This window comes from Gopherus evgoodei, chromosome 6, assembly GCF_007399415.2.
Source record: "Gopherus evgoodei ecotype Sinaloan lineage chromosome 6, rGopEvg1_v1.p, whole genome shotgun sequence".
In the NCBI taxonomy this organism is placed as follows: Eukaryota; Metazoa; Chordata; order Testudines; family Testudinidae; genus Gopherus; species Gopherus evgoodei.
The window spans coordinates 7,807,478-7,823,592 of record NC_044327.1 but is presented as its reverse complement, the minus strand read 5'-3'; the positions used below and the strand labels follow the sequence as shown (position 1 = coordinate 7,823,592).

Here is a 16,115-nt window from a genome sequence, read left to right as displayed (position 1 = left end):
ATTTGTAGGGAGTTGGTTAAAATCCAGAGGTAAAGATGGTGGCACTACAGTCTCGGGGGGAGAGTACTAAAACTCCTATTCAGATGTTTACAGAGAGTAAATGAGTTTCTACAATTGAAAAACTAGCAGTTATCTTCTGCGTCTCAGATCTTCCCGAGAGCACTGAGGAAGATGAGTCTTGGAATAACAGATCTGCCATTCTCTCTGGGAAAGTTCATTTTGTCTTTGCAAATCTCAGGTATTTCTTCTTTCAGTCACCTTAGCCTTTGCAATATTGGTAGGTAGTTCAACCCTGTTTTATTTTAAATTATGGTTTGAGATAGCTGTTGATAGGCTTAAAAGCACAGTCTGAAGAGAAAAAACTACAGGGAGTTTGAAAACCATACACTTAACAGCCTGAAGAGTAAGGTGTTACTGGGCAGTGTGGAAAAAATTGTCTTGCCACACAATTCAAACCTCCCCGTGAATGGCTAAGATGTATTTTCCTTGTGTACTGCACACCCTGTACTGAATTTATTGCGAATCAACTTTATATTATAAATACTCTGAAAGCATAACAGAAATAAGAAAATTATTAACTTTTTACTCTTCTGTTTTTACTTCACTTTATATTTTCCTGTAACAGAAAATGTGTTTTACAATAGTGTCTAGAGGTTTCAACAGTGCCTGGTACAGTGGTGTCCGAAATAGCTCCAGGCCCAAATGCTTACAAACCAAAAGGACAAGACAGGGAATGGAGGATCACCCCATTTTATAGATGGGGTTTTGAAGCACAGATTAAGTGACTTGCCCACGGTTACACAGCAACCTGTGGATTCAGGAATTAAAGGGGGCATGGCCAGGGTATTCCAACACGTTGCTGGCCATGGGCACTGATAGAAAATATGGGATGGCCACTGTCCAGAGACAATGATCAGTTGAGAAACCATCTTTTTCAGGCTGCTGGAAGGGAGAGCGTGCATAGTTTCCTACCAAAATGTTTGAGGCCTCCATCTTTCATATCAGACTTTCACTAATTAGTGTGTGGCACCACTGAAACAACACCCTCTGACTTCTTGAAGGGAGAAGGTACATTATTTTCCTTCAACAGCTTGGCAGCTGTGTAGGTGCATCTCTGCCACTCTCCTTGTTCCTGAGATTTCTAGCTGCTGAGCGGGGTGGCAGTTTCTCTGATAGGATTTTTCCCACTGCTTCAGTTTGAGTCTTCCACTCCGCTCTTGCCTTTGTTACTGCTCCTAGATTTGCAGTCAGTTTTACCTTTGCTTAGAAGTTTCTGAATAGCAGCAGTTTTCACTTCTGCAGCTTGACAAACCAGCAGGAGCAGGAGCACCAGCTCTGTGTGCAGACTTGGGAGGATTACAGTTCCTAAATTCACAGTTCACATTTGGAAACTTATCTTTGCAACCATAAGCGTTAGAAACTTCATTTTTAAAATGAAAACTTAGATTCTACAGAAGATGTTGGTACTTGCCTGATAAAGCCGCCTCCTTCCCCGAGGGTACGTTAACTCTTTAAGGCCTTGAAAATGCATGTTTTCATGGCCAGCACTTGGGCAAAGCCAGTGACTCTGAAAACCACCCCTAAAACAATTTTGTGAGGGGTTGTTTCTCAAGTTGTTCCTTTCAAAACTTTGATTTGCTGAAATTTGTTTTTCTTGATACTAGAAATTCGATTGACACTAGCTAAGAGGCTAAAGAAGTTTAGCTTATTTAGTTTATCCAAGCGACATTTAGGAGATGACTTGACTACAGATTGCAAGTACCTGCGTGAGTAGAAGACTTGACAGAGGGTTCTTTCATTTATCAGGAAGACATAAGATTCAGTGCTGGAAGCTGAAGCTAAGAAAATTTAGACTAAAATAAGGTAATGAACCATTGGAGCAATTTACCTAGGGATGTAGTGGCTTCTGTCACTTGAAGTCTTTAAATCCAGATGAAATCTCTCTCCAGAAGATGTGCCCTAGCTCAACAAGAAGTGATGGATTGGGTGCAGGAGCCATTTAGTGAAATTCTATGACCTGTGTCGTGCACAAGGTCGGACTATCTGATCATAATCCCTTCACTTTTCACGGACTCAGATTTAAAAGGCTTGACAATCGGGCTGAAGTCTTCATGTCTTGGAAATATCTTGGCTGTTGTATTAGAAGGGTAGCCGTGTTAGTCTGGATCTGTAAAAAGTGACAGAGTCCTGTGGCACCTTATAGACTAACAGACGTGTTGGAGCATAAGCTTTTGTGGGTGAATACATCTGACGAAGTGGGTATTCACCCACGAAAGCTCATGCTCCAATACGTCTGTTAGTCTATAAGGTGCCTCAGGACTCTTTGTCGCTTTTGGCTGCTGTAGCTTCCTTAATAGTGTGCTCCTAAGAAACAGGACTTTTCTGTGAAACTATAACCTTTAAAAGGGATTAATTCCAGTAGAGAACCTTGGGAACTTGCAAACATACAGTACCAAGGTTTTTAGAAGTTAGGGTTTTAGGAATCAGGCTTGAAAGGGACCTGATTCTCAGCTGGTAGGTAATCTGATAAACCAGGCTACTTGCAGTGTTTCAGGTTGGACATTTTAAAAGGATTTCTTTTCAGGGATGCAGTCTAATATTAGTCTCATGGTACCTGTGTCCACTTCTGAATGAGAGACTGGCTTGACCTGTGTGCTTTATGCTTATCCACTGATTTAAGGCTCTAACAAACTCATTCTTTACCATCAATAGTGTAAGTTACATGCCCCATATTGCAAAAAGACATTTTGAATATGCTGGATAGAACCCAGAAAACAAGCCGTGTCTTATTGGACAGTGAGACAAATATGGAAAACTTCACACTTTAAATCAGAAAAGGCATTGCTGGCAGTGTTATTGTTTAAAACTAAAATAAAATAGTTCATATCACATTATATACAAATTCCTGGTGCTTTTCCTACCCAAGTTGAAGGAAAGAACTGGTGTTCCCTCTAGAGAACCACCAACAGAAGATATCGAGCTTGGTCTATACTGATTATGAATAACTAGTGATCCTAATGGAGAACATATGAGTTCTGACAAGACTTAAGTATATAAGTGTGTGTCAGTTGGGAAAGTTCTTCTAATTTTTTATAGATATTTCGTTTTCAGTAGGTTTACTTATTTTCAACTTTGAGGGCTTTACTGTTTCATTGTTTGGGGATTAATCAGTCTTATTCTGGGATAATTACCTCATTATAGATTTGATTACATATTTAGGATTTATATCTTTCTCGGGGTGAAATTACAATTGTTTTAGGTCCTGAAGCAAGGTTTTCCTGGGAAGTGTAAAAATATAATCAGGACTCTGATAATTACTAATTTACTTACTTATCCTTTTACCTGTTCCTTTCTTACTAGATCCTGGATTTGAGCATTTTAAGATAGCAGAAAAATCCCATGGGAATTGGATCAAACTCTACCTAGAGGGAAATAATTCAGAAGTCCTCTTAAACCTTGGCAAAAAGGTCCTTAAGCAATATTTAGAGGCTCTGAAGATCCTGAGTTCTTCACTGAGCAAGCAAGTGGCACAATACGACATGTATTCAATGATGGTGGGGACTGTGATAGTCCTGGAGGTATGAATTGATAAGTTTAGGAAGGAGGTGGTATGATGGCATTGGCTGTGCTAGGGGACAGTGGACTTGATGTCCCAGGAGGTCCCTTCCCAATTTATGTTCTTGTGAATTCACATCTAGTTATGAAGCAGCTAAGAGCAGAAACATTCAATTTGCTCTTTTGATTACATAGTATGGTCTTAGTAATGATTACTGTCGGAAATGGGAACTGTTTCACAATGTTAACTCTTTCCCATTGAAAGATGAAGTATAACTTCTTAACACACCAAAATTATTTTATGGGATAAGTGTTAAGAAGCTTTTGGTATAATCTCTTCGGTTTATGCTTTCTATGCTTTGATATTTACAGTAAGTGTGCAGATGTGCTCCAACTTTAACTGCTCTTGTATCCACTAGCCAATATTGCTTCATGAACAGAGCTGCTCTATATAAAAAGAAAAGAGCAGCTATGCCAACGTTCTGTTTGTGCTTAATGATGATGTAAAGTTCACATTTCAGCAATCAGGGTCAAATTCTCAGATGTAGGAACATTTATTCTTTGTGCTTAAAGGTGTAATCCTGGGAAAGGAGTGCTTCCTGCAAAAAGCTCAATGCCCTCAACTCCTGCTCCATACAGCTTCTGACCCAGGCCAAGGGACCCACCTCCCCCCTCACATTCCATACACCAGTCTCCGAGCAGCTCTGCTGTCTCAACTCTCTGAGCCACACTCCTCAAGGGCATCTAAGAGAAAAACCCAAGACTCCTCTCATAAGTCTTCCAAAGACTGTAACCCAAGTTGACCAGGTAAGGAATCTAGTTCTAAAAAGCAGAGGTTGTCAGTGTCTTCAGCTACATCAGCACTATCTGTTCTCCAGTCCGGTACTCATGAGGCTGCTGGTTCCTCAGGTACCAAGGGCACCATTTGACAGAAAGATGGCAAAGCCTTGCACCTGGAGAGATCCATCGGTGCTGTCAGCGGACTGAGGTGGCAAGAAGAGCTCTTCCTCTACTTCCTTGGTACCAAAGAAGTTCACTCAGGCTACAACCACACTTCTCTCAGACTGGCTGAGACTCATGGTGCTGTCAGCTCCCGCAGCCGCTGCTACTTTGGTGCAGACAACTGGCTCTGTACTGACAGCACATTCTGTACTGCAGGAGTTTTGTTTTCTGCAAGACCTGGCTGTGTCTGAGATTCCTGCTTCTCTGCTCTTGGCTCTGACATACTTTCATTATTTAGGGCATTGAGATAGCTGTAAATTCACCTGGTACTGGCCTTTTCATCTCTCATTTCTCCTGGGGCTTCACCATTCCATATAGAGTTTGAGGAAGAGGATTCTGATGAAGATCTTGCCTTGATTTCCCAAATATTGGGCCAGTACTCTCCTCCTCACCCCTATAGAGGCACCTTTCCAGAAGTCTCTGAGCCAATCACCACTCTCACAAAATATCTACCAGAGTCTCATGTGCCTTTTGCACCATCTTCTTGGCCTTAGTTGAACCTTTGGACAGCCCGTGCCAGCAGTTTTTCAACTTCAAGCACCACTTGTTGCAGAGATAGGCAACCTTCATCAGATGCCCCCTCTAGAAGACCTGATCCTCGAGAAGAAACCTTTGAGAAGCAGGAAGCTAGAGCCCATGAAGAGGTCTATCTTTTGGTCAACTTCTCCCCTTCGTCTCCTGATGAAGCACTTACGCCTCCTCCTTCCATCCATGGTGGATGACTTTAAACAGTTTCATGATCTGGTTAAGGGAATTGCTGACTCCTTGCAGATCTCTCTTGAGGAGGTTGGCATGGACTCCAGGGTTACTTTGCATTCTCTTGGGATCTATACACCTGCCTACAAGAGAAGGTGTAGCAAGTCCCAGACAGTTCAGATTCTGTCCTGCCCAATTCCTGACCTCCCAGAGGTTGTATGAACCCCATCAGAAGAGGCAGAAATTCCAGAGATGGAAACCATCCACCTCTCAATCTTTGGCCTATCACTTCCAATCAGCAATTTTGATGGGCTAATTAAGGGTCTGAATTAGCCTCCTCATCCTTATGAGTGGCACCAGTTCACCTGCTTTCATCGCATTGGCAACTGTCTTTACCCTTTCAGGTGGGCTTGGGAGTCAGTCACCACAGAAAAATGGGTTTTGGAGATCATCTCCATAGGGTACACCATCTATTTTACTACTCTTCCGCAGACCAACTCACTTTCCCTGTTGCTCTTCAAGGACCTCTCTCTTATGAGAGTTTTTGCCAAGAAATAACTATCTCCTATGCCTGGGTACTATAGAACCAGTTCCCATGCAGCACAGAGAAAAGGGATTTTATTCAAGGTACTTCCTGGTATCAAAAATGAGTGGTGGTTGGAGACCTATCCTAGATTTGAGGCTATTCAACACTTCTGTATGAAGGTACAAAAATTTAAAAATGTAGACATTGCCGCGATAATTCCATCATTAGATCAAGGGGATTTATTCTCGGCTCTTGACCTTCAGAATGCATATTTCCACATTGCAACCCACCCATTTTACAAATGATTCCTACATTTTGCCGTTGGCTCGGACCACTTTCAGTACAAGGTGCTCCCTTTCGTCCTGTTACCTGCCCTGAGGGTCTTTTCAAAGGTCATGTCGGTAGTAGCAGCACAGCTCTGCAGGAAAGGTATTTTTTTTTAGTGTTCCCTTACCTAGATGATTGACTGCTGAAGGGTCGCTCCCTGGAGCTAACTTCATGAGCAAATTCCAAAGCTGTAGACCTCTTCCTCAAATTGGGCCTACAACTGAAAATTCAAAAATCCACTTTGACCTCTTAGAAGGTCAAAATTTAGAATTCATAGGAGCGCCTCTCAAGTTCAGTAACACTGCAAGAACCTCCCTTCCACTGCATAGGTTTGTGGGCCTTTCCAATGTAACCCATGCTATCCAGCTCAGCGCCCTGGTCAAGAACTATCTTCAGTTGTTGGGGTATGTGACAGCTGGTACCTTTAGCATAGACCACACAAGACTCCAGAGCTACTCAAGGGTGGCTCAGGACTGTCTATTCACCAAACAGACACAGTTTAAATATGCTATACCTTCCATACCCACCTAACTAAAGGAATCCTTCAGTTGGTGGAAATACTATCACATTTGTGCAGGAGTCCCATTTGCACATCTTTCCCCAGTGGTCGTCATAATGACAGATGCCTCCCTGTGAGGGTGAGGAGCACATCTGGATACTCTCACAGCCCAGGGAAAATGGTTATTACAAGAGACCATGCAACACGTCAACCTCCTGGAACTGAGTGGTCATATCATCTGCCTGTCTCCAGTTTCTACCACGAATCAGGGGCAAACACATAAGGATCATGATGGACAACATGTCATGCAAGTTTTACGTCAACTGGCAAGGAGGAGGAGCAAGCTCCCCTCCCTCTGCACTGAGGCTGTCAATCTTTGGAATTGGCGCATACACAATCAGGTTGTCATCACAGCAGCATATCTTCCAGAGGTTCAGAATGTGACTGCGGATACACTTAGCAGGCACTTCTTCCAAAGCGATGAGTGGGAAATAGATTCTAGCACATTACACCACATATTCTGGCAATGGGGCATGACCCACTTTCCACGAGAGACTTGTTTGCAATGGAGATAAACAAGTTTATCTGGAGAAAAACTGGGCCCAGTTTTGCTCCAGAGGTGGGCTGGGTCACTGATCCTTGGGGGGGGGGATGCTTCTCACTTTCATTAGTCTTTGGATCTTCTGTACACGTTCCCACTGGCTCTCTTCTAATACCCAAAGTTCTACTCAAAATAAAAAAGGGCAAAGCCAGAGTCATCGTAATAGTTCAGAGCTGGACAAAACAAACTTGATTTCCTTACCTGATACAGCTGACTGTTTGCTTACTGGTCACTCTCCAGGCTGCTTCCCATGTCCCCTCCCAGGCAGGCAGGAAGATCCTTCACCCCAACCTAGTAGTGCTTTGTCTCAAAGCATGGTTGGTTGATCACAAGATTAGAGACAATTTGCTCAGAGAAGATTGTGTACTATTACACTGGAGGAAGCAGTCTACTCACAACACATACTCTCAAAAATGGGCAAGTTTTGTCTGTTGGTGTAATCTCAGACATATTCCACTGACGACGTCATTGCTGCCAGGTATACAGGACTGTATCCTAACACTAACAAGGTCTGGGCTATTGCTGAGCTCCGTTAGAGTCCACCTGGCAGCCAAGATGGCTTTCTATTCTCCAATAGAGGGTTATTCCATTTTTGCACCCCCAACAGCAGTGAGGTTCCTCAGGGAGCTAGGAAATCTTTTTCCAACAGTCAAGTCTCCAACTCTGGTTTGGGACCTCAATCTGCTTCTTAAATGTCTTACAAGACCACCATTTGAACCCATCGCTACCTGCTCACTCATCCATTCATCAATGAAAATGGCATTCCTCTTAGCCATATCATCAGTGCAACAGATTGGGGAAATAGGGGTATTCATGGCATGCCGCCCTTTCACAGTACTTTTTAAGGACAAGATCACTTTGCGACCATACCCCAAATTTTTACATAGTCTTCTCTGAGTTCCATATTAACCAACCCATTCACTTGCCAGTCTTCCACCCTAAACCTCACCTAGATAAACGAAGCACTGGTGCATACTCTTGATGTCAGGGGAGCCTTGGCTTTCTACCAGGATAGGGCTAAAGACCATATTGTTTGTCTTGCTCACAAATAGATCAAAAAGGTCTGTAATCTCTAATCAGACTGTCCAAGTGGATATCCGACTGCATTAATTCTTGCTACAAATCTCATCATATTTAAGCATCTTCAGCCATATGAACCCATGCTACAAGGTCCCTTTTCAACTCTATGGTATTTTTCAAAAACGAGCCCATTATTAAAATATATAAAGCTGCTGCTTGGTCTTCTGTACATACGTTTGGTGATCACTATGCAATAACTCATGACTCTGCTGCTGATACTATGTTCAGCTCAGGTGTACGTTCTTCCATACTGGACTTGACTCTAAAGCCCCCTCCTCCAGAAAGGGAAAGTGCTTGGTAGTCACCTGGAATGGAGCACCCATGAAGACTCTCTTCAAAAGAGAAGAAATGGTTACTCACCATGTGCAGTAACTGTCGTTCTTCGAGAACTGTGTCCTATGGTGCTCCACTGCGGGCCCATCTTCCCCTCTGCTTTGGCGTTCTCTATTCTACAGCTCCACAGTAGAGAAGGAACTGAGGGTAGGTTCATCCGTGCAGCGCTATGTAACAATGACCTGGGGCATGAGGCTGATTAGTACATGTGCACGGCTTCCCTGCTCCAATCCTTCTGCACCCCCATCTCCCTGCCCCAACCCCCCGCACCCCTATACTCCTCACTGCATTCCTCCCACATCCCATCTTGTTCTGCCCCCCACACCTACCCATCCCAGCTCTGTACCCCTTACAGCACTCTCCCACCCATCCTCTTCACCTCCCAGAGCTGCCACCCCATGTCCATTGCCCCCACAGCCCTGCACTCCATTCATCTCCAAACACTGTTGCACTCCCATTATGTCCCTGTACACCCCTGTGTCCCCCACATCCTCATTCCCCTGTAGCCTTCTGCATCCCCATCCACCCCACATACCCCTCTACAACCCCTCCTCTCTCCTTCACTGCCCCCTCTCACCCCCACCCTGCTCTTGTCCTTGGCCTCTTTCCCTCCCCAGCCTCTCTCCTCCACACACCCCTCCCCATCTTTTCCACTCCAGCTCACCCTTCTCCGTTCCCAGTTGGGTGATTTTAGGCAGTCCCTGGAAAAGTATATGAAAACCCATCTCAGTGTAGGCAAGTGTGTGCATGCACTGTAAGAATGTAAGAGACTGTGTGTCTTTGTGTAGGGAGATGTGTGTATTGCTGCATGTGTGTATACCGAGGTGAATAAAATTTGCAGCTTAATTCTTTGCCTTTTATTCTTTTTGCTGGCTTGCACACAAAAAAATTGATGAAATAAAATGTGTGTATTAATTTCATAACAAATTTTTAATAGAGAAGGGAACTGTAGAAGAAATGTATTATTTCTTAAAGTGAATGTTGTTGACCAGTAATTTCAGAAGAGCCAATATATCATGCATTTCTCCCCACCTTTGTCGAGCTACATTATAAACTCTTTGTTGCAGGCTCTCTCTCTTTATGTGTACGTCCAGCACGCATCACCGGAGCCCTGATCTTAGTTGGGGTCTCTAGGCACTAAACAATAATTGTAATATTAAATAATGTGGAAGTATCTGTTAGTGCATGTAAGATGTGTACACATGGATACACGTATGTATCTGCATGTAGGTGTGGGAGTCCGTTTCTACAGATTTATTTATACAGGTGTCTGGACAGGTGCATTGCTGTGGTTTTGTTCTATGGATTTGTATTTGGGATTCAGGAGTGGGCCTTTAATGGACCCATTGCAGCTGTGATAATCTGTGGTTCTAATTCCACAGATAAAATTACAATAACTTTAGTGAACAAAAAACATGGAGCTGGTTACAAAAAATGGGAAGAGGGCAGGGAAAGAATCATGAAAACCTTTGTGAAATTTCATTTTTGTAAAACAAAATAAAACAAAAAACCAAAAAAAACCCCTCTTTGACCATTTTGCTGCCAGCTCTGGTGTCCTGTAAAAAAATAAAAAGTGAACTTAGCATAATACATCTGTCAAAACAATAATATGCCTGTTTGGGCCTTGGAATGAAAATGAACATGAGAGAGGGTGGGGGAGAGCAGGTGACAGAGGGAGAGAGGATGGAGTGAGCAGGGAAGTGGGGCCTCAGAAGAGGGGGGGCAAGGGCAGGTCTTTGGAAGGGGTGGGGCAGTGAGCGGGGCAAGGGTGTTTGGTTTTCTTGAATTAGAAAGTTGGCAACCCTACAGAGGGGACGCATGTGCACCTGGAGTGGCGCTCCCATAGGAGGACACATCTCAAAAAACTGCAGTTTTTGCACGAGGTGAGTAATCATGGAGGGAGGGATAGCTCAGTGGTTTGAGCATTGGCCTGCTTAAACCCAGGGTTGTGAATTTAATCCTTGAGGGGGCCACTTAGGGAGCTGGAGCAAAAATCAGTACTTGGTCCTGCCTAGTGAAGGCAGAGGTGCTGGACTCAATGACTTTTCAAAGTCCTTTCCAGTTCTCGGAGATAGGTGTATTCTGCAAGCCCTCCCTGTGCAGGGATGCCATTGAAATCAGTGGGAGTTTTGTATATTGAGGGTTTGCAGGATTTCTGTGCAACAGTTTGTGTATCACTTTAAAAACACTAAAATATAAGTGTATTCTTCAGTTACAATTGACATAAAGCTGCCCAGTTTGGCATGTACCTTCCATCACACACAACCTTGGTGCAAAATATGTTTACTAGTAATGCAGTATGGAAAACATCAACACTGTTTTCCTTTGGATGTTTGCTGCATACTCCAACTGTAGTTTTGAATCTATCTAGTGACCGTCCCAATATTTTTGCTGTCTTTTCTAGGTTCTGCTTCTGCTTTTGCTCAGCATGCCGAAAGCACTGAGCAGCAGGGCTGAATTTGAAGTGCCACTCTCCCCTCCGCTGTTTTCTCTGCTGTTTTACTTGATGTGCCTGATGCTGTGTGCAGTTCATGTAATTGTATGCACATCAGCGGAAAGCTTGTGCTATTTCTGCAGTATATCATGGTTAATGGCAGTTGGAGTGATGATGCTGATTTCTGCACTTATGTGTGTAATTTTATCCGCCTTTGGAAAGATGCTTGAGAATCCCAAACTTCCAGCTAAGGTGAGACCACTCCTTAAGAAATATAGTTGAATCCTTTTGCTGTTTATGATGTATCCTTGAGCAAAGTCTTATCTGAAGTTCCTGGTGTATGCTAAAGGTATAGTATAATTTGAACCCACTTTAAGAGAGTGACATTGAAATGTGATATAGTCACTGTGGCATCATACTGATTACTATAATGAAGATCATAAAAAATGTTCATTTTCACATTACTTTAAGAAATGTTCTGATGAGTGTAATTTTGCATTTGATTTACTAGATCAGAAACAATTTATGCAGTGTACTAGTTACATACCTCGTACGCAATGACACTTGCATATATAACTAAAGCAGTTTGCGTGATGCTGGAATACTGCACACTGAAGATAACTGGTTGTATTTTCCAGATCCTGGAACATGAACACATTTTGAGTAAGAAAACAGGCATTGTTAGCTTTTTAGTTTCATAAAACAAATTCAGAGGTTTTAAAACCACATCAGCTGTATGAAACTGACTGCCCCTCCTCAGCAGGTGGTGATAATGCAAAATCAATTAATATTTAATACAGAAGCTGTATAGTTTCTTGATTGTAAAAAGAATCATTGGTTTTGTGGTCTGGTGCCAAATAGAAAATACTTGCTAAAGTAATGAACTAATCAACGAACAGACAGATCTGCTGAGCAAGACCCCCGATTGTATAGTCTACTCTTGAAAAGGAATGTTGATCTCAAAATGGCCTATACACACTTCAGTCATCTCTGAATTTTCTTACTTAGGCTTTGACTTTTAGCTTTTATTCTATTTACTATGAAATAAGGAGATGTATTTCTTAGATTAGTGTTGCTTTAACTAAAAGTAGTCTGACCTTGACACTGCTAACATTTCATAGTGCCTTAATATTCTCTGCTGAGATGGAAACATTTAGTCATGGTGAACAGTGCTGGATACTCTTTTTCTTTCTACAGTTTTCCACATTTTTTCATAGTTGTCCCCCCCCCCAGTTTTATAAATAGCAACAAGCCAAAAAAAAAAAGGTTAGTACTAGGAAAAAGTTGCTTACCTGTAACCTGAGTTCATATGAATTATCAGCGAAGATCCCCACACTCCAACAGCTGGAAGGGGCTGAGGATAAGCAGAGAGCCATGTTCCTTTATATAGCATTGCATTAAGCATTCCATTACTCAAGGCAAGAATGCCTCTCCCATCCCTGTGGGCGGTTTGCTGGAAGGTTCTTGGAATGATTAGATTTGTGTTGGTAAATGTTGGTGTACAGACACAGGCACACAATTTGCAGTGATGATCAAAATTTACAATAGGCAAAGTAAAAAAAAAAAAAAAATAAAAATAAAAAAATGCTGCTTGAGAATGTTAAATTTGAGTCCTACCTTAATGTATGTAAAATGTGTTGTAATGCTGGCATTAGTGGAGCTGGAGCAGTGGCTCGTTTAGATAGGTTTAACTTTTTGAATCTCAGCATCATTAAATCATTGTGTCTCCCCCGCCCCCCCCAATTTTCCACAACTGTGAAAACTTAAATAGATAATTAAAAAAAATGCTTAGAAAGAAACATCTATATCATCCATTGAATTTATTAAAGAAATCAAATTCTGCCAAGTCTAGCCATAGACTCAAAAATGTGCATTTGTACTGATCTGCCCAAAGTCAGGTTAAAGGGAACTTTTTGTTTCTTGAGCCAATGAGTCACTTCACTTACAAGCACAACACAAATTCATGTAGCTTTAGGGCTGCAGAAATTCTTCTTTTGCTGTCTTGAGTTTTATGTGTGACTGAAGATGTTTTCTTGAAAATATCCTAAAATGCATAGCAAAGAAATTAGGCAATACAGTTAAGATGTTAAATCCATGAAGACCAGAAAATTGAGTTAAGCTTCGTGTGGGAGTCCTTACTCCTTGCACAAAAGCATTGTGATAAATCTGTCAACACTTAATCAGGATACACGGGTCATGCTAGTCTGCTCCTAATCTTCCCTTGCCTCTTTTCTTGATCGCTACGGACAACAGCACCATTCCTACCTCTCACTCAGGCCATAGCCTGGGTGATGTGTTCAACTTGGGCATTTCTGTAGGTCCTCATACCCATGACATATCTCAGTCTTGCAGATTCTTTCACCATAATATAAGATATAGCTAAAATTATTGTCCAGGCTCTGTCATCTTGTGTCTTGATTACTGCAACATCCCTTTCTCTGGCCGTGACAAATCTTGTGCTGCTCATATCATTCAGAATGCTGCTTCAAATATCATTTTACTAGCCTGTTGCTTTGTCCATGTCATCCCTCCACATGCTTGCTCTTTTCTATAGCATCGAACATAAGCTGTTTGTCTTCACTTTCAGGGTCCATCACAGTCACTCCATGCCCTACCTATCATTTCTCATTCACTATTGAGATGTCAACCCCCATCTCTGAATGGTCCATGATGCCAGCCTCCCTTGGTGGTTTTTAGAGGATGCTAATAACTTTGAAGGAGTGTGTCTACACCAGTGGTGGCTTATGTGTAGAGGACGCTGGGGCACCGCACCTCCTGTAAAAGCCCACATAAACACGTGTGTGTCACTAAATATGAATTGAGAACACAGCAACTACATTCTGTTAGCAATTTGTATTTAATAACAGCCTCCAGGTGTCCTCCATCTCCCAGGAGGCAAGCCACTGGGATTTTGAATGTGGGCAATTTGAGTGTAACACTTTACAGTGCTGTATAGTCACTGCTGCCTGTGGTTTGGGCAGTGAATCCAACGCCTCGGACCACACTCAGAATCCTGGTGGCTTGCCTCCTATCAGTCCTTCACCGTGCAGTGTGCGGGGGGAGAAGAAGCTGGAGGAGAAGTTGACCAGGAGCTAAGGAATCAGGAAGAAGGGCCAAATGGGCAGAAGAGCCCCCTTCTGAGCTGGTAAATCTGTTGCTCCCGGCCTAGGGCAGAGGGAGCCCTAAGGACTTGCGGCTAACGGTGAACTTTCGTGGGGCAGGCAGGGCAGTGAGTAAGCACCAGGGTCTTGGGAGAAGGGAGGAATTAGGGTAAAGAGAGGACAGAGACTTCAGGGACCAGGGCCAAGCAGGGTGAGAATTAGGGGGAAGAGCTCCCAGAGAGCTAGGGCTAAGGGGGAGTTATGGTGTGGGGAGCCCCAGGCGTTTCTACTATACCCCACTTGTGCCAAGGTTGACCAGCTGCCACTTGTCAACACTTGAGCTGGAAGTGAGCCTTCCAGCCCGGGTAGACAGGCTCTCATGCTAGCCAGGTGAGCATTGTGGCTTGGGCAGCAGTTTGGGCTCTCAAACCTCACCCGCTTCTCCTCTCCCACTGGGTCTGAGCTTGGGTGGCTAGACAAAGTTTCTGCTGGAGCCACAACGTCCACATTGCTGTTTTTAGAGTGCTAGCTGGATCCCTGCTTGCATGAGTCTGCATCTTTTGGGAGGCTTGCTCCCTGCTGCAGTGTTGTCATACCATGAAAAACTGAAAAATAAACATTAAAATGGAAGTTGTTCACCTGTTTCCAGATGTTTGACTTTCAAGTCATGCTGGAAGACTTGCATGTTTTCCCATGCGTTTCCTAAGGGCCTGGGTTAAATGGGGGAGTGGATTTCGCAGATTGAGGTGCAGCAGTGTCTGTTGGATAGGGAGGTTTTTGAGACTCAGTCCAAGGGAAATTTTTGTATATCATGTTTTGTAAGGAAGTGTAGTGGTGCTGAGGGTTTGTCTACACTGCACTTGGAGGTGTGATTGAAGCATATGTACATGTACCTGAGCTGGCTTTAATTTAGCTAGCGTGATATTAATAGCAGTGACGCTGTGGCAACACAAACTGGCTCCCCGTGTAATAGTATCCAGGGGACTGGGTGGGCTTGCAGCAGCATGGACACTATTGATATTCACGCTGGATTAAAGCCAGCTCAGGTATGTCTACACATACTTTATTCCCATCTCCAGTTGCCGATGCTTAGACAGATGATTTTAATTGAAATATATGAAGATGGATTGCTAGAGGTATACACGAATAGACATGAATTACAAATAGTACTATACAATCATTTCCTTTTTTCCTTGCATTACAGTATCACAGAGGTTCTCACACTAGGGAGCAGGGCGCGGAGTATATTCTGGGGGGGACATGGGAAGCTTTTTTTGGGAAAAATAAAGCTTACTGCCCCCATTTTATCCACAGCAATGAATAACTAGCAAAGTTGATTGCTCCACACATATCAATAGGGGTCCACTTAAATCGCAGTGAAATGACACATTTTTTTGTGGGTTGGTTAGGGCATAAAGAGCAAATTTCTTGGAGTTCATACAGTTCTGTATTCCATGCCACTCTTACTTCTGTGTTGCGGCTGCTGAGGGCTGTACTGCCTTCAGAGCCGGGCACCTGGCCAACAGCTGCCTGTCTCCACTCTGCCTGCTGAGCCGGGCACCTGGCCAGCAGCTGCCTGTCTCCACTCTGCCTTCAGAGCTGTGTGGCTGTATCATGGTATTCTATCCCCAATCTGAACCTCAAAGTCCAAAATATTGGGGTACCAGCATGAATTCCTCTAAGCTTAATTACCTGCTTAGATCTGATACGCTGCCACCAACCAGGAATTCCAGTGCCTGGTACACTCGGGTCCCCCCAAAACCTTGCCCGGGGACCCCCAAGACCAAGACCCTCTGGATCTTAGCACAAGGAAAGTAAACCCTTTCCCTCACAGTTGCCTCTCCCAGGCGTCCCCTCCCTGGGTTACCCTGGAAGATACTGTGATTCAAACTCCTTGAATCACAACACACAGAAATCAGGTTGGTTTCCCCCCCTTTCTCTCCCCCTCCCAGGCGTTCCCT

The 16,115-nt window shown here is 43.4% G+C and overlaps 1 protein-coding gene across 10 annotated transcripts in view; it reads left to right on the top strand.

The window, feature by feature from the left end:
* Window positions 1–16,115, top strand: part of PIGG (phosphatidylinositol glycan anchor biosynthesis class G) — a 133,640-nt gene that overhangs the window by 42,614 nt on the left and 74,911 nt on the right. For 6 of the 10 annotated variants that reach the window (XM_030566185.1, XM_030566183.1, XM_030566184.1 and 3 more), the window contains 2 exons: window positions 3,361–3,578; window positions 11,024–11,305. In XM_030566185.1, the coding sequence (XP_030422045.1) occupies window positions 3,361–3,578; window positions 11,024–11,305 (500 nt within the window). Of the gene's footprint in view, window positions 1–3,360; window positions 3,579–10,413; window positions 10,503–11,023; window positions 11,306–16,115 lie in introns of those variants that run through there. The other 4 variants (XM_030566191.1, XM_030566189.1, XM_030566190.1 and 1 more) reach the window with 4 other exon arrangements.